General features: G+C 47.2%; 2 protein-coding genes across 2 annotated transcripts in view; one reads left to right on the top strand and one right to left on the bottom strand.

Annotated features, from left to right (window-relative positions):
• CCBE1 (collagen and calcium binding EGF domains 1) overlaps nt 1–19,079 on the bottom strand; it is a 524,308-nt gene that overhangs the window by 124,259 nt on the left and 380,970 nt on the right. The window lies entirely within an intron of this gene.
• Nucleotides 6,602–17,715, top strand: GRP (gastrin releasing peptide). Its single transcript, XM_079942476.1, is given in 4 exon segments — nt 6,602–6,825; nt 12,937–13,095; nt 13,098–13,178; nt 17,522–17,715. Coding segments are annotated over 4 exon segments (417 nt in total). The 5' UTR covers nt 6,602–6,686; the 3' UTR covers nt 17,560–17,715.

Raw genomic sequence — 19,079 nt, 5'->3', positions numbered from 1 at the left:
TTCTAGCGACGAGAATGCGGCAGGCACGATGGGGTCTGTAAATATGAGGGGGTGTCAGGAGGACCGGGCAGGGCAGAAGAGGACCACGTGATCCACACGATGAGGGGAAGCTAGAGAGACACTATGAGGAAGTAAGTTCACTCTAAGGAAGAGTTTTCCAACATCAGTAGTCTCCAAAAATGAGAAGTGAGTTCTCCAGCACTGGAGACGTTCAAGTGAGAGCACAGGAACACCTGGCAAGGAAGGAGTTAAGGATGAGAAGTTGGGCTAGGTCAGCCCCCCAGCAGGGGGTGATTTTCCCCCACCAAGGAGATACTGCAATGTCTGCAGACTTTTAGGTTGTCACACTGAGACATGCTACTAACATCTACTGAGTAGAGGCCAGGGGTGCTGCTAAATACCTCACAATGTCCAGGACAGACCCCACAACAAAGAGCTATCTGGCCCCAAATCTGAACAGCGCTGAGAAACCCTGGAGTAGATAAACTGGAAGTCCGGAGCCTAATTTAATATTTTTAAAATAAATTTATTTACTTATTTTATTTTTGGCTGCGTTGGGTCTTTGCCACACGCGGGCTTTCTCTAGTTGCGGCAAGCGGGGGCTACTCTTCGTTGAGGTGCGCAGGCTTCTCATTGCGGTGGCTTCTCTTGTTGCGGAGCACGGGCTCTAGGCATGCGGGCTCAGTAGTTGTGGCTCGCGGGCTCTAGAGTGCAGGCTCAGTAGTTGTGGCACTCGGGCTTAGTTGCTCTGTGTCATGTGGGATCTTCCCGGACCAGGGCTCGAACCTGTGTCCCCTGCATTGGCAGGCAGATTCTTAACCACTGCACCACCAGGGAAGCCCCCAAGGCTGGAGTCTAGGGTAATCGCCCCTGCAATCTGTCCAGGAGCTCAGAAGACCATGGAAGGTAATAGTGAAATGCCAGAAATAACTGGATTTCAAGGAAGATTGCAAAGTAGGATGTTCACGTTGACATCAGAAATATATTTGCAGTTTCAGACACTGAGGGCTACATTTTGGGACTCTGGCCATCCCTGCTGTAGCCCAAACTATGAGCATGTTATTCTCCAGAAAGCAAATTTATATGTTCCCACCACTTCCACCCACTTCCACGTACAAGTTGCAAAACGATGTCTACAGATCTAGAGGTGGGTGGGCGTGGGGTGGGGAATAGCTGAAAACAAGCAAAGGGAGGAATCTGCAATGAGGTTTCAGCCAACTACCTCTAAAAATTATTCCCAATATCTCCTCTAAAATTATTTTAATATACTTTTTATCCTTCTGGGTGATGAAATTTATCGACCCCCAGAAAAGTCCTGTAAGTACAAAGAAACTCATTTTTGCCAGACTTATCACACTCAGAGCTTGAAAATCAGATGGCTCTGAGGTTGACTCTTGACTCTGTCAGTTACCATTGGGTCATTGGGCAAGTTAGTTAACCCTCCTGTGCCTCAGTTTCCTCATCTATAAAACGGGACAAATAACATCTATGTCATAGGACAGCTGTGAGGGTTACACGAGTAAGTGCACAATGCCGGGTCCATGCCAGATGCTCACTGAGCGGCAGCTGTTATTCGTGTGATTATCTCTGGAAGATCTAAATAGCATGTGACATTGGGGTTAGGCGCATTGAGCAAGAAAATTATGCCGTCTTGACACTCACACCTGAGATAAAAATTAGCTTGGCCTGGGCTTCCCTGGTGGCGCAGTGGTTGAGAGTCCGCCTGCCGATGCAGGGGACACGGGTTTTTGCCCTGGTCCGGGAAGATCCCACATGCCACGGAGCGGCTGGACCCGTGAGCCATGGCCGCTGAGCCTGCGCGTCCGGAGCCTGTGCTCCGCAACGGGAGAGGCCACAGCAGTGAGAGGCCCGCGTACCGGAAAAAAAAAAAAAAAAATTAGCTTGCCCTAATTATAGTTCTCCATAATTATTAATTAAAACAAATAAGTAGCTGTCAGTCAACAGACACACACCCTAGGGAGGGAGATATTACCAATTTATAGATGAAGAGACTGAGATGCAGATGCTAAGTCACTGGCCTGGTAACATAGTAGCTCCTAAGTGGCAGAGGCAGAATTAGAACCCATGCGCTTGCAGGACGCCAGTGTCTCCTTGTTCCTTTCCATTTGCCTTCACAGCCTGCTTCCTTGGCTTTGGACTGGATCTGGGGATCTTGGAGCATCTCACTGCAGCAAGACCTGCCCTCAAAGCCTTCATAGGCACCAAGGTATAAATGACCAGTGACAGCAAAAACAGCCCCCTAAACCTTAAGACTCCTAACCTAGACTCCACTTAGGGCAAAGATAGAGACGCATGTGCTATTTTCAATATTTCAAAAAGCCATACACTGGGGGAATTTCCTGGCAGTCCAGTGGTTAGGACTTGGTGCTCTCACTGCCGGGGCCCTGGGTTCCATCCCTGGTCAGGGAACTAAAATCCCATAAGTCGCGTGGTGTGGCAAAAAAAAAAAAAAAAAGCCATGCATTTACCCCTGATGAAGCAAGATGCAATGTTTCACTGATTTAAGCTGGAATGACATCTACTCTCTACGTAATACTGGTGACTTCAACCTGATTAGAAATTCTGATGGACAGACAGTTCCTATGTCTTTGATGAGTAAAAATGAGAAATCTAAGCAATATGGCTTGTTTCACGGTAAAAAGTCCATCAAAACCTAAACTACGTGGAAGAGAATAATAAAAAAAATGCCCTTACTTGGACGTATATACACTACCAAATATAAAATAGATAGCTAGTGGGAAGCAGCTGCATAGCACAGGGAGATCAGCTCGGTGCTTTGTGACCGCCTAGAGGGGTGGGATAGGGAGGGTGGGAGGGAGACGCAAGAGGGAGGGGATATGGGGATATATGTATATGTATAGTTGATTCACTTTGTTATACAGCAGAAACTAACATATTATTGTAAAGCAATTATACTCCAATAAAGATGTTAAAAAAAATGCCCTTTCCAATGTCTGGGAGTCACTGAGCTAAAAAGAAACAACAGACGTCATGAAATATCAGGCACAAGACAGCATGTGCCTGAGGATCTGGGGAGCAGGGCCGTTGTGTATGATACCCACACCTTCTTTTCAGGGAACACTGTCCTGCCCAGAGCCCTGTGGAGTGGACGCTGCCACATCTGCCACCATGTGTCCTAGCCTCTATAAGAGTGGATTGGACACTGTGGACTCACTCATCTCTAAGCTGTTGGGCAATCTAGAACACGTATAGCTGGGTCACAATAATGAGCTGGGTCTCTCGTGTTTCTATTCTGGAAACCAGGAGTTCGGGAACTGAGAGGTGGAGGCAGTTTCCAGCAGAGGTGCAAGACAGGAGGCCAGGACCCCAGCCCACCCCACACAGGTGCAAAAAATGTCAGTGAAATATCATGGCTGCTGGCTACATAGATCTTTTGTGGAAATAGCTAAAGGGCTAAGATCCATTTATTATAGAAAGACTAGACTAAACATTCCCAAATGGGGAATCCAACGAAGGGGTACCCTAATTTGTGCCACAGTGATAAGAGGGTGCAGTGCCCCCCTGAGCCTAAGGGGTGCTGGTATGGTAGTTAGCAAGAGATTCTCTAAGGGACGTAGAACTCTGGGGCAGAGGAGACGGGCCGGAGACCCAGTCTTTCCTCTCCATGAGGGGAGGTTTTACTTTATTAAATAAAATTTGTAAGACCTCCACGTGCCTGAGGCACCCTAGGCTGGTTCTGTCTGTTTATCAGCCGTCCATCAAACTCCACTTACGCCTTCTTCCGCAGCGGTGCAGTCAGAGCCAGGCGCCTGACTGATCATCAGGGCTACAGCTCCCAGCCTCTCTTGCAGCTCCCTGTGGCTGAGTTTTTACCGATTAAAATATGAGCAGAAAAGATGAGTGGTACGTGTGGGCTGGTATATTAAGAGAGTGGCGCGCCTCCCCATTTGCCCTGTCGTGCCAGCTGCTATCTAGGCCATGCAGGCAGGGACAGTACACTTAGTGCTAATTAAGTGTGGTCCATGCATCAGCTGCTCATCCTTGAACCGTTTGTAACCCATCCACAGCAAGATAAAGAGCTTATGCCAGAATGCAAATCAACAGCACTAAATGCAAATCATTAAACACAGTGTTCAGCTGACAAAGCAAGATATTCTCGATGAAGGAAGCAATGCATTGATTTACATCCTGACACAAGCTCCTTATCTCCTTACAGAACATCCCTTTGGGGAGCAGAGCACTAGGGAGGGGTAGAGGCACAAGATGGAATGAACCTGGGTTCCTGAATATCTACGTGGAACAGAGCGCTGAGCCATAACAAAGAAGGGGAACAAGTCATCCCTATCTGGCAGGGTTGTGGTTAAGATTTTAAAAGCGATATGAAAAGATACCCAGCCAGGATCTACTGGGGCTCATTCAGTACTGGCTGAATGAAACCTGCAATGGTTTCTTTCTCTAACTTGTCACAATCCATTGTCTTTTCTGGTTAGAGGACTGGACTCAGGCTGCTATACCTGGAGGACAATGCAGCATTCACATCTCTTGAGTCCCTGTTCTGTACCTTGGACTGGGTCAGACACTGTGGATTCAGCCCTGAGCAAAGACTGACACACTCTCTGCCCTTGTGGGATGCCAAAGCAAATGACACGTCTAAGCCCGAGACCGGCTGCAGAAAGCCTGTAGACTAGGGTGCTTAGAGCAAGAGCTGAAGTGAATGGAGGAACCTGGGTAGCTCCTGGTCTGCTATAGACCCCAGAGAGTGTTGCCTGAATTTGCAGAAGAGTTGCACTTTCTGTAGAGCTGTTCCCACACTTCATTGTATTTACAGTAGTTTTCCCTTGGTCTCATAGTGGGAAAAACGTCATTAAAAGATTCTAAAATAATCTTGATTAAACTAAGGGGAAAGGACATTTTTCTATAACTTAGTCTGGAGAGATAAAGGTTTTCCAAAGGCCCAAGGTTGCAAAAGCCATTTAGACCCAAGCATTTCTTAGGTTAGTTGTTCATTCATCAAATCGTTGAACACCACTGTGATCCAGGCTCCTTGCAGACACACAGGGGAACAAGACCGAGTCCCTATGCTCCTGCAAGCTCATGGCCAAGTGGGAAGTGGGAAGCCTACGTATGATCACCTGACTGTGGAACATGTGCTTACTAATGAGCAGAGCCTGAGAACCCAGAAGGATGGAGTCCAAGCCCATTGTAGGCTTTTTTCCCCCTTGCTTTTCACTTGGGGTATTCCCTCAGGATAGTATTACTCTATTGCTTGGCTAATAATAGTGATCTTGAAATTAGCATTTAACCTTCTAGCCAGACACATGCATGGAAATACTCTTCCAAGCCCAAGGATGCTCAGTCATGCAATAGGCACATATCCTCTAAGAACGGCACAGATGTATTGAATCACCAGAGGTATTGAATCACCAGATATCCCGAAAGATGTATGATTTCAACCTAACTGGTATCAACGCCCAGTATTGACATGGAACACCAGCGGGAACCAACCAGCGAGGCAATTCACCAGCACTCGGTGAGGAACTGGCACGCGGGAACACACCAACACACCCCCGGCTCTGACAGCCGAATCGTGGGCAACCGCATCCTACCCGCTTCTATTCACTGTTGCATTGCTATGGTGCCCACCCCCTTTGTATCCATGGCATTGACAGCCTCGGGAGTTGGGCCGGTGACCATTCCTCGTATCTGAGAACAGAAGGAGAAGGGGAAGGTTGGGCAGCTCTAGAGAAGTGTGTAAATGGCAGCTTAGGGACAGTTTGAGCTTTCTGGTAGAGGCGGCCTAGGGAAATCGCCGCAGAAGCTTCTTCTGTTATGTGGATGCCGTATGCTGGTGCAGGGAACCAGGAGTATGGTAAAACTATTGTTAGTATTGTAGCTCCGATCACGTTACATGTCTTTCCTGCTCCAGCCTCCATCGCACCCTACAAGCGGGCAGGGACGCCTCCGAAACCCCAGGTGGGGTGAGGGTCTTGCGGCGGTGAAGCGGCGGCGCTCTGTGGGAGGGAGCAAAGGTCGCAAGGTTCATGGGCAGGGACCGCGAGGAGGGAGGTGGTCCACAAAGGGGGAAAGTCTGAGAATCAGAGGTGCTTTGCATTCCGGGCTCCGGTCCCCTCTAGCAAAGCCCAGACTAAAAACATCCATCCTTGGCGCACATCCCTCTCTATCTCCCCCACCCCAGCTGCGCCCCTCGCCCCTGGGGTCAGGCCGCGGGGTCACTGCTCCTCCTCGAAGGATCCGAAGGCAGCTAACGCGGGAGGCGCCCCGGTGAGGCTGGGGAGGGAGGAGTTCCCTAAATTGTGCTGGAGTGAAGGCGTCGAGGATAGGAAGAACTAACCCAGGCTGGGGAAGGCGGACGGGGCTACGAGGGAGAGAGAGAGGGGACAATGTACGCTCAGCCTGTTCATCGCTCGGCAGGAAGATGGATGATTTTCGGAGACCGTTGTCCCAGCGCTCCGGCTCGCTCCAGGGAGACGTCAGAGCGCTGGGGTCGGCGGTGGAGGATCCCCCTGCGCCCCCGCCCGGGCTTGCATATAAAGTCGGGGCGTCGTGGAGGCTGCAGCAGCGGCGCTGGCGGCGGCGGCGGCGGCGCTCCTCTGAGGTCCCGGTCCTCCCGTCTCTCCTCTGCAGTGGAAGCGCACTCTCCGCCCAGTCTCGCCGCGGCGCTCCGAGGGCTTCCCGCCGGGACCATGCGCGGCCGCGACTTCCCGCTCGTCCTGCTGGCTCTGGTCCTCTGCCAGGCGCCCCGGGGACCGGCCGCCCCGGTGTCGGCGGGCGGAGGGACCCTGCTGGCCAAGATGTACCCGCGCGGCAACCACTGGGCGGTGGGTGAGTGTCCGGCGCGCTCTAGTCCTGGCGGGACCAGTCAGCCGAGGGGGCCAGTCTCCCCATCTCTCAGCTTTTCTGCGGCTCTGCGTTGGGGGCTGGGTTTTGCTCCGACCTTTCCACTCAGACGCCAACCCCGTTCTCCCAAAACTCCACCCTGCCCTTCAGTATCCCGGGAAGCCGTCGGTCCCTCGGCAGCCTCCGGCTGGTCCCTCGGTCCTTTCCCGCTCTCTTCCCTCCCCCGCAGGACACCCGAGCCAGCGCGCAGCTCTCCAAAATCCCAGCCGTACGCGGAGATCACCCTCCCTCCGCATCTCCCAGCACCTCCTTTTATCCGTCTAATCACAACCCTGTCTGGCACGGTTCTCTCCCTGAACAATTTTGGGGAGCTGGGTCCCCGAGCGCGTCTCGGAGCCCTGGTCCAGCCTGGCGGCTGCGCCTTTACCCCCGACAAAGCCACAGGTGTGGGACACAGGGCGCAGCGCCCACCCTGGGTTTCAAATCTGTTTGGCAATCAGCGCCTGAATCCCACCTCTATTTGGGGCTCGCCTGAATTTCCTCAGTCCTTCTTTGCCTTGCAGCGATTTTCTTTTCCCTGCCCTTTTGCCCAACCCTCCCTCCTTCCATCCGGCAGGCTCGGTGCTCCGGGAATCACACGTGGTCTCCACGGTGATCCCGGGTCTCTGTCCCCGAAGTCCTCGCTTTTCTCCGCCTCTCTTGACCCGAAACCTCACGCTCTCCCCTAGCTCCTTCCCTCTTTCCCCTGCCTACAAGTCCTGCTTTCCAGGCACGGGCTTGGAGGTTCTCTCGTCCCGGCCCCCCGGAACCGCAGCGGCTTGGACCGGGTCTCGGGCCGCGGAGCGCGCACCCGCTTGCTTCCCCGCAGCTGGGAGGCAGGTAGCGGCCCCGCTGCTTCTCGCTGCTCCAGCGTCACCCCGGGGCTCTCGGCCGCGCCGAGCAGAGCCTCTAGCAAATGTTGCCAAGCGTTCGACTTCCTCAGACAGCTCCCCACACAGCCATCTACAGCAGCCCTAGCCTTTCCCGGGAAGCCGGTCGGTCCCTAGAGAGATTTAAGGCGGGGTGTGTGTGTGTGTGTGTGTGTGTGTGTGTGTGTGTGTGTACGTGTGCGTGTGCGTTTCACGATTTCCTTAGTCATCTACTTAGAAGTAGGGGAGGGTGTGTTGGAAAGATACTTGCTAATTCAACTCTCAGAGGATTTACAGGCTCTCGGGGTGAAGACTAGGATGAATTTAGAAGATGGGGTGAAGCTAGAACTGCGCGTCCTCAGCTCCTGTGCACTGTGTAGGTTTCCCTCAGAGAAATGGAGCGCTCTGGGTTGCGATAGAGTAGTTTTCATTATTACTGAAAGAATCATTTGCCAAGTCTTGGCAACCCCAGGAATGAAAGTATTTGTCATCTTTGAGGGACACCCGGAACCCAGGAGCCTGGTATAGAGAGGAAGGGTTGGGATGGGTGAAAACCCTTGCACTTCCAGAGAGAAGGATACGTAGAAGATGTTAAAGAAGCCAAACCTAGAATGGAATCGATGCTTAAAAAGGGCTCCTGGGAGTTTAGATCAAGTGGCCATTGTCCAGTGCGGCCAGCAGCCAGTGGGCTGGGAAGGTGGAATGAAACTTCCAGACTTCCAGCCTCTTTTGCTCATCCATGTTTTTGTACTAAATATATATATATATGTGTGTATATATATATATATATATTTTTGTGTGTGTGTGTGGTACGCGGGCCTCTCACTGTTGTGGCCTCTCCCCTTGCGGAGCACAGGCTCCGGACGCGCAGGCTCAGCGGCCATGGCTCACGGGCCCAGCCGCTCCGCGGCACGGGGGATCCTCCGGGACCGGGGCACGAACCCGTGTCCCCTGCATCGGCAGGCGGACTCTCAACCACTGCGCCACAAGGGAAGCCCTAAAAAGACTTATTGTTAATGTAACCCTTGCAGGCTAAACGCAGGACAAGAGAGTTAGCTGGGAAGCTATAATCATGGTATTTCTGATGCAAGCCAACGTGATTCCAGAGCACATCAGTCCCCAGGTCTTTCAGGTGTCGGCCATTTCATCACCCTTCATGGTGGTACTTGGGCATTCCCAGCCCCAAAGTGTACTGACCAGTGACACCCCTAAATTGTCTTATTCTCTTATTTGTTCTCGAACACACTCTTTTTCCTTTTTCTCCCTTGACTGTGCAGAGTTGATGAAGAACAAGGGAAAGAGGGAGGTGACATCGAAAATTGCATTTAGATTTAAGATGACATTGCAGTGGCACAAGTTTGCTTTGGGTGGACATGCCCTCTGTTGGAATGCGAGCATTCATAAGCATGAATGCCATGTTAGATTTTAAATTGAGGTTTCTGCCCTAAGTAAATTCCTGTCCTCCTCAGTCACTGAAGACATGGAGGTTAGTTTTAATTAAGGTTAGTTTTAATTAATGCAAACGAAAGCTACATATTGCTGTCTGTGAAGAAGCTGTTAGCACAAACTTGCAGGTTTGTTAAGTGAATTGCTTCTTCCAGCCGAGAGAAACGTGATGTGGCCATGGAAAAACAAGTTAACAGACTGAAAACGTAACCAATTCTTATCTGTCTCGATGTTCATGGAAATGTTTTGTGCGCCATGAAAATATAGGTCAACACTAACACTGGTAACTATCCCCTGTGCACCCACGAAATGTTTCTGGTCGTGGTTCTAACTCTGATGTGGAGCGTGCCGTGGAGGGTTGAATGCTGAGCACCAGTGTTCAGCTGCAGAATGGTGTTACATGATTGTGCTACCCGAGCTACTGTGAAATACAGCTGAAGTATCACTCCAGAAAAACTAGCTCTTAATACTCAACACTTTCTGTCTTAATGGATGTTTTCTGAAGTTAGGATAATCTTCAAGTATGGAGCTCAAGAAAATTCTTTTCTGTTGCAAACCTGCCATTTTAGTGGTATTTTTAAGTGATTAAAGAGGACAAAAGCTTCCCCCCTACGCCTGGCAAGGTTTTATTTTTTCAAGTGCCTATCTTTTGATCTCCATTATTATTATATGGATACATAACAAATGATGATGGGAGAAGAGATGGAAGTGGGCATAGTGTCCACGTTGCCATGGAGACGATTATTTGGTTGACATTAGCATTAGGACCCAGGGAACGTGTGCTTCCCTGGGACGTTCTAGATGGCGCACTTTCCTTAGAAAAAAGAAAAACATCTGTGGTCTAGGGGAGGGAGTCTGAACACCCATCCACCAAATATGCAAATACTGAAATTCAGTACAAGGTCCCAAAGATCTATGTTAAATCACCCACAGAATGAGGCCCATTTTAGCCTTCCATTGTAGAAAAGTCACAGAATTCTTCAAGCATGACAAAAATGAAGTTATTTGTAAAAACACCTCCATCATCCCTCTGCTTCATTGCCAATAACGCCTTTCTCATTTCCAGCATCCTAACCAGATGATAGACAATGACCGAGGACAAGAGCAACTGAGGTTATTACTGGGAGCATCAGATTCTAATCCCACTTTCCCATTATCATGATTTGATTTCCTCCATATTTCTAAGCCAAATGATTTGCTACTTCCTGGGAGGTTGTGGAACATAATCATTGCGATGGCTAAATGCAAAGTTATTTAGTAGATATCTGGGTACCAAGTTCACCAAGCAGGTAAGTGAGGAGCCAGTTTTTCAAGATTCCAATGCTTCAGTTGGGACAGTGTCCTTAATAGAGTCTTAAAATTGTGTGCAGCGTCAGGTCCTAAGTGACTTGGCAAAGCTCACACTGCAATGCAGGAAAACCTCATTTTCAGGCTCCCCAGTACACACAGAATTAATTTTTCTGAGTTGCATAACTGAGTCATGATCTAGTGATATATGATCTCCATTCCTTTTGATAATATTAGAAAGCTTTGGCAGAGCTTATTTCCAGACCCCAGAATGATTTCTAACTGCCTTATATCCTTAGGAAGTTCAAAGACACTTCAAAGCAGTATAATATCGTAGAGTCTGGACTGTGAGCTGATTTTAATCCCAGAATCTTTACTTGCATGTATGTGACTTTTGGCCAGTCTCATTTTCATCAAAGTTATTACAGTGTGGATCAAATGAAATAATCTGCATTTAAACATCCTGTGAACTGTAAATACACACACAAGCAATAGAGTTACTGTGAGGGCTTCTCTCTTGGTGGACAGAACAGCTGGGAAGGGGCCTCCTTCCATTTGCAGTGACTGAGGTCTGCCACGTACTATTTTCATGATGCTTGCCTTACATCTAATGCCAGTCAACACTGGAGCCACAGAGAGCTCTTTCCTTGTGAGCTTTAAATCAAAAGCACCATAGTTCTACTAGTGTTAGAAATTTGAAAGTGCTATAAAACCCAATTACAGAGAAATGAAGAAAATCAACTGAAGAAAGTAAATAAGATAATGTGAGTATGGGCTTCCCTGGTGGCGCAGTGGTTGAGAGTCCGCCTGCCGATGCAGGGGACATGGGTTCGTGCCCCGGTCCGGGAAGATCCCACATGCCGTGGAGCGGCTGGGCCCGTGAGCCATGGCTGCTGAGCCTGCGCGTCCGGAGCCTGTGCTCCGCAACAGGAGAGGCCACAACAGTGAGAGGCCCGCGTACCACAAAAAAAAAAAAAAAAAAAAAAAAAGATAATGTGAGTATATTCAAGCAATGGGCTAAAATGTAAAGAATACAGACCTTCAATACCATGCCCTTCTGACCCTAAGGCTATCCCCATTTGCATACATGAATTTCCATGTTTTTAGTGGTTTGGCCTCCTGCACAGCAACTTTTATTTGTTTATATGGCAAAAGCTCATCTCTGGAGCTAATGATAAACTTTGGTGACCATTTTAGACCTCCAAGAGAAAATTCTGCATTTATATGGCTGAAAAGCGTTGGCCAAAACTTGTCTTCAACCTGTGTTTCATTACAAACTGTAATTTCTAGGTACAATTTCTAGGTGCAATTTCTAGGTTCAGTCTCAGCTAAAATTCTAAGAAAGTTTAAATGAAAAATTCCTTTGCTACGTTTGTATTACAGGTAAGAGGAAAGCAACACCTTTTAATTTATTTATTTTAATTAATTTTATTTATTTATTTTTGGCTGCGTTGGGTCTTTGTTGCTGCGCACGGGCTTTCTCTGGCTGCCGCGAGCGGGGGCTACTCTTCGTTGTGATGCTCGGGCTTCTCACTGCGGTGGCTTCTCTTGCTGTGGAGCACAGGCTCTAGGCGCTCAGGCTTCAGTAGTTGTGGCATGTGGGCTCAGTAGTTGTGGCTCGTGGGCTCTAGAGCAGTTGTGGTGCACAGGCTTAGTTGCTCCGTGGCATGTGGGATCTTCCTGGACCAGGGCTCGAACCCGTGTTCCCTGCATTGGCAGGCGGATTCTTAACCACTGCGCCACCAGGGAAGTCTGAGCAACACCTTTTTAATCACACAAAGAAAAGCACGGAGACTTTTCTTTTCAGGAACAATTCAAGATTGACTGGGGTAGATGTTCGAACGCCATCATTCAGCTGGGAATAGAATTCGGTGCACACAGAAATGGTGATAGAATTTTAGATATGGAAGGTTCTTTCGATGTCATCTGGTCCAACATGTTCATTTTATTGTTGATAAAATTGAAGGTTCGGGATGCTAAATGACTTGAGAGAGGTCACCTGGCTAGTTAGCAGAGGGGCTGGGACCAGACCCAGGGCTTCTGAGTTGCAGTTCTGAATTCTGTCCATTCATTAGGCGTTTTGAGCACGGATCAAAATCTGTCAGTCATTTATGAACTATCTCCTAATAATATCAATAAAATGCTATTTATCCCACATTTAGGAGAAAGCAGCACAAACACAATTGGTGCCCTTTTTAATTTCTTGTTCATTCATTCCCCTGGGTTAAATTTGTGGCATTCTGTTTTTGTTGGGGTTTTTTTGAACCAGAGTATATGCCTTGTTTTATTTCTTTATGAATGTGGCACTGAATTTTTTTTAAATTGAAGTATAATTGACATACAAAATTATATAAGTTACAGGTGTACAACATGGTGATTCATAATTTTTAAAGGTTATACTCCATTTACAGTTATTATAAAATATTGGCTATATATTGTTTTTGTTTTTGAACAGGACATTTAATGGGAAAAAAGAGCACAGGAGAGTCCCTGTATGTTTATGAGGGAGGGAGCCTGAAGGAGCAGCTGAGGGAGTACATTCGGTGGCAGGAAGCTACAAGGAATTTGCTGAGCCTCCTAGAAGCAAAGGGGACCAGAAGCCATCAGCCACCTCAACGGGAGCCCTGGGCATTCGCCAGTCCACCTGGGATTCAGAGGGCAGCAGCAACTTTAAAGACGTGGGATCGAGGCTCAAAGGTATAATGAACAAACTGGGGAAGTGGGAGTGGGGTGAGGAGGGGTCGGGGAGGTAGGAGGTGTTTGGGGAGAGTTGGAAGGAGGGGAGGTTTGAGCAGGGAAGAATAAAACTGTTCGGAGGTAAGACTTCACAGCAACTACATCGGGCTGACGTCAGTACACACTCAGAAAATGAGTGGCCAATCCTCATGCTAGCTTTTCTTTTCAACATCATAAATTATTTTTCCTCTTAACACATCAAACTCCAATTTAGGAGTTTTGTTAGCACTTGTGCATTGATAGGATTTTTTAGCCTACCAGACCCTTCCAAAATATTTTGATAGTGAGGCCATAGATTATTTGAGTTGATCCCTGTGGATCTATAGATATGGTTTTTTAAAATTTATTTATTCATTTATTTATTTTTGGCTGTGTTGGGTCTTCGTTTCTGTGCGAGGGCTTTCTCTAGTTGCGGTGAAGGGGGGCCACTCTTCATCGCGGTGCGCGGGCCTCTCACTGTTGCGGCCTCTCTTGTTGCGGAGCACAGGCTCCAGACGCGCAGGCTCAGTAGCTGTGGTGCACGGGCTTAGTTGCTCCGCGGCATGTGGGATTTTCCCAGACCAGGGCTCGGACCCGTGTGCCCTGCATTGGCAGGCAGATTCTCAACCACTGCGCCACCAAGGAAGCCAGATATGTTTATTTTTGATGAACACTAGTGGAAGGGCCTATTCACAGAAGCTTTTGGAAGAGAGCATTCCTGTTTGCTACTTTTGATGCAAAATAGTACTCCTTCATATTTGTTCCAAGATTACCTAGTTCGGGTCTCATCCTAATATTTCAAAACTTGGTGAAAATATCTCAGGTCAACTGATCTGTTTAGTATATGATTTTATAGAGGATAGGGGAAAAGAATTATAACAAATTGGCATTGTTTAGATACAAAGACAGTAAATGAGATAGAAGAGAATAAAATTTATAGGAAGAAAGCAAGGCAACTGAAAATGATGTGATTCTCATTAACTTTTAAGAAGTTTCCATGAAATTTATGATAAAAGGCAAAAATAATCATTACAATACCCCTAATAATAACAACTGCTAGTTTTAGTGAGTATTTTTTTATAATCCAAGTACTGGGTGAAACACCTTACCTTCATCCATTTCCTCGGATAATGCTCACAGCAGTCTTAGGAGAAAGATTCAGGAAGATTCTATTATTCTCTCCATTTTAGAGGTGAGGAAACTGAGACCAGTCATGCAGCTTTTCAAGGGAAAAGCCCGTGCTGTCTGCCTTGGCCAGTCCACTGCCATGTGAGGCATCTTCTGGGAATGGTTCTCATTGATCTTAAATATGAAGGATGCAGGATACAGTGCAGCTTTCCCTCTCGATGTTTCTGCCAATAAATAATACTGTGTTTCACTCACAGACCTTGGAGAGTTCACCATGTCCCTCTTTCATGGTGGGTAACTCTGATTGATGACCCCTTAACAGAGGCTCAGGGCTGGCGTGGCCAAGCCTCGGATGGTTTCTCCAGAGGGAGGCTTTATGTGTCACCACTCTTCGGTCTACTGTGGATTCTCTGTGCTAAATGCAGAGCAAAAAAAAGTTCTTTGTTGCATTAAGCACCTAGACAGAAAGTCTCTGGTAGCCTTTATTCAGAGAGAAAATCAGGATTCAATCAAGCAATACAGAAATAAGTATCAACTTTGTACAGAGCCCTGAATGACTAATTCTCTTATCCACACCCTTGTCTGTGAATAGATCACGTGGTTCTAAAGGCTCTCAGAACTTGTGATTGACTTCTTGGGCCCCGGCTGGCCCGGCCTATTCTTGGCCAAACCCTGAAATGGGGCTCCCCTGGTGGCGCAGCAGTTGAGAATCCGCCTGCCGATGCAGGGGACACGGGTTCGTGCCTTGGTCTGGGAAGATCCCACATGCCGCGGAGCGGCTGGGCCCGTGAGCCATGGCCGCTGAGCCTGCGCGTCCGGAGCCTGTGCTCCGCAACGGGAGAGGCCACAACAGTGAGAGGCCCGCGTACTGCAAAAAAAAAAAAAAAAAAAAAAAAAAAAAAGAACTAGCAGCAGGGATTTTCAGAGGCTGAGGACTTTTCTTAAACTTAAAAAACTATCCACATATACTCCCCTCTCCCGTTTTAGTAACAAAACATCAAGTCCTATGGCCAAATCTCCCAGAGCTGTAGTTAGAAACTGAGCATCTTCCTACATTTTGATGACAAAGATATTTACTTCATTCAGAAAAGATTCATGTAAGTGCGCACTGAATCTAAACTACTATATCACAACAAACAGGAAGTTTTTAGCAACAGTTATGGCCAACCATTTTCAAGGTGAACCTAAATCTTTTAACTTTACCCTTCTCACAAAAGCTAATGGAACTTTTACCCTGTGGTTTCTATAACATGAAGCAGTGCTCAGCTCAGCTCCAGGCCCTGATCCATAATCCTGGATGCGGCTGTGGACTGTCCTGAGTTTCAATGAAGGTTGAGGTTAGCCTTTGGGTTCCTTTTGTAGTTGGGACCCAGTTCATTGTTTTTTGAAGCCGAGGATTTTTTCTCTTATTTGGCGAGCATGAGGAATGGGAACTGGGGAATGCATTGCTGGGGGTGTTACGGAAAGGAAGTAAATGTACAAATTTGCTCTCACTTTTAAGGGAGAGATCCCACTGTCCCATCAGATCAGTACAGAGAATAGAAAGGTTCTATTTATTAATATGTGAAATGCTCCAACGGAAGCTCCAAATATAAGGAAAGCAACATATGGTCAAGAGTAACTAAAAAGCTTCTGATTACCCCGCTTCTATGAAGGCGGGGGCCAGCTTCACTCTGCTGGCTCCCACCTCAGAAACAGTGCCTCCCAGTCACAATGGCCAGCTTCAATCTACACACAATAAATGCTGGAGAGGGTGTGGAGAAAAGGGAACCCTCTTGCACTGTCGGTGGGAATGTAACTTGATACAGCCACTATGGAGAACAGTATGGAGGTTCCTGAAAAAACTAAAAATAGAACTACCATATGACCCAGCAGTTCCACTGCTGGGCATATACCCTGAGAAAACCATAATTCAGAAAGAGTCATGGGGCTTCCCTGGTGGCGCAGTGGTTGAGAGTCCGCCTGCCGATGCAGGGGACCCGGGTTCGTGCCCCGGTCCGGGAGGATCCCACATGCCGCGGAGCGGCTGGGCCCGTGAGCCATGGCCGCCGAGCCTGCGCGTCCCGAGCCTGTGCTCCGCAACGGGAGAGGCCACAACAGTGAGAGGCCCGCGTACCGCAAAAAAAAAAAAAGTAGAGCTACTCATTCTTCCTTCAGTCTTAGTTAATTTGAACAGAAGCCACAACAAGCCAACCACAATGCATTTAGAACTGGCAGAAACCCCGATTGCCTCCTCCTCCCAAGTTGCCCACACGACTACCGTTTACAGTCACGGGTTTATAATATTGAATTGTGTAGTTCATAAACTAGCTTTGATTTGGGGAATGAGGCATTGCCAAAGAAGCAAAGTAACAATTAAGATCCCACATTCCTTAGCAGTCTCCCTACCCGGCTGCTACTTTAGTAACAAATTCCTGGGGATAATACATGTAATTTCCAACTTTGGTCAAACTACACCTGTGTAAATGAACTTACGAAACAGAAACAGACTCACAGACATAGAGAGCAGACTTGTGGTTGCCAAGATGGGGAGGGGGTGGGGGAGGGATGAATTGGGAGTTTGGGATTAGCAGATGCAAACTATTATACATAGAATAGGTCCTACTGTACAGCACAGGGAACTATATTCAATAACCTGTGATAAACTATAGAGGAAAAGAATATGAAAAAGAATGTATGTACATGTATAATTGAATCACTTTGCTATACAGCAGAGATTAACACAACATTGTAAATCAACTATGCTTCAATAAAAGAAATTTTAAAAAATAAGGTTTTCTTTTAAAAACACACACACACACACACACATATATATACACACACACACACACACACACACACACACATATGTAGTCATATCAGAACACAAGTTAAGCTAATATAACAAAAAGACCCGAAAATATAGTGGCTCCCCAAAAGAAGGAAGTTAACTTCTCTGGGGGACAGCTGGTGTTCTCAAGCATTAACGTGCTCAGAGTCATCTGGAGGACTTGTGAGAGCACAGATGGCTGGGTCCCATCCCCAGAGCTTCCAGTTCTGTAGGTCTGGGGTAGACCTAGGAATCTACCTTTCTACCAGTCTCCCAAGTGATACTGATGGTTTATTGGGATGGATTTCCTTTTAGCATTAGACTTTGGCATCACTAACTACGTTCGCTTAACTCTTTCTAATATTTTTTAAGTTGGTGGACTCTCCAGGTTCTCAGCGTGAAGGAAGGAACCCCCAGCTGAACTGATACTGACAACGGTGGCCTCCCTCAAAGAAGCAAAACAAAACCCTCAAGAGACTGCGTTCTATGGGCATCAGTTCTACTGGGTCATCAAGTTTCCTTTATGCAAAACACTTAACTATTCTTGTATCTTTCAACTTCGACTAAAGTCATGATTTTCAAGCAGCATCTTCTGGTTTGGACTTGTGTGCTGTGAATAATTGTCCATAAAGAGTGTTCCAATTAATGTTCTTTACATCTGGGCTATTTGTCTATTAGATTCCAGTCCTTGCTCCCATTCACAATAAAAGCTTAAACATATTGTCCAAAAGGCAGGTAGTTTTCTTATTTCAATTCCAAATGAGAGGACAGTGATTAATACTGAGATTAACAAACAGGTTGACAGTGAACTTGTGTGCTCATTGATGAAAGCAGGCTGAATTTTTAGCTTTGCTCTCTGAAAGCCACTTACTGATTCCTTGTAGTGACTTAGAGCCTTTATAGATGCCACTTACTAGAAGCTCAGACTTGCTTTATCGTTACCCAGTCGGATGGGCTAGGTTGAACATAGAGGCTGGCCTTCATCATATAATAATTCCCATCTCTTCAGCCCTTACCATGATTAGGTATTTTGCTGATGGTACTGATATTCTCCTCCAAATAGTTTCATAAGCTGAAAATGATCCGCCTCACTTAATAGCTAAGGAAACAGAGTTAGGTCAGCTGACTTGCCCAAGGTCACACAGTAGATGGAACTGGGATTCAAACACCTAAAGTCACCAGATTTTCTGTAGCATTTGACAGTTTTTCTATTACCTCATCTTGAGCCCCTCTTTCAGTATATTTAAGCCTAGCAAGTAACACTGTCTCTTCAAAATTCCATTGCCAGCCAGAGAGAAGTAGTCCCCAGAGCCAGATTTAGTCAGCTCCGCAGCAAAGGGAAAAGATCGGTTCCAGAGATTCCCTTCCATTCTCAGAGAACATGGCCTGGCGGTTCACAACACTCCCCAGTTCCATTTTTATCATGACATTCACACATTAACAGATTAAAGCTTCTTTGCCATATGTTTGGATTTCCTTCATTTGGGGAAATCACATATGAAATGGTGAAGAGATTTATCTTGCCTTTGTTCTGATTATCGAAGAACCACATAAGATGTGATGTGTTCTAATTTCTTTTAAAATCACGTTGATTCCCAACTTATCCAGAGCCAGACCAGGGAAAACATGTGAGGTGTGTTTTCAGTGTCCTGTCACCTTCCTCTTCTTGGGACGCCCTGAGCCTCTTTCCCAAGAACTCGATCCTGAGCTGAGTGCACTAAAGCCCACCATGCAGCTGATGATGAGGGGGAAGCCCTATCACCAGGATTCACCCTCCAGTAGGACACTCATAAAGATGAAAACAACCTTCTAGACCCAGGGGACATTCCTCCAAGGGTGGCATTTCAGGTAGGGAGAGGAAGACAATGCTTCTGGAATAACCCCATCTAGACAGTCACTTGTTTGGTTGTTTCATGAGAGTAGATGTGATCCTATGTTTCAATTGC

Source organism: Stenella coeruleoalba (assembly GCF_951394435.1).
Source record: "Stenella coeruleoalba genome assembly, chromosome: 14".
Classification (NCBI taxonomy): Eukaryota; Metazoa; Chordata; class Mammalia; order Artiodactyla; family Delphinidae; genus Stenella; species Stenella coeruleoalba.
Note: the sequence above shows the minus strand (reverse complement) of the source record. Positions and strands in the feature narration are given on the sequence as shown.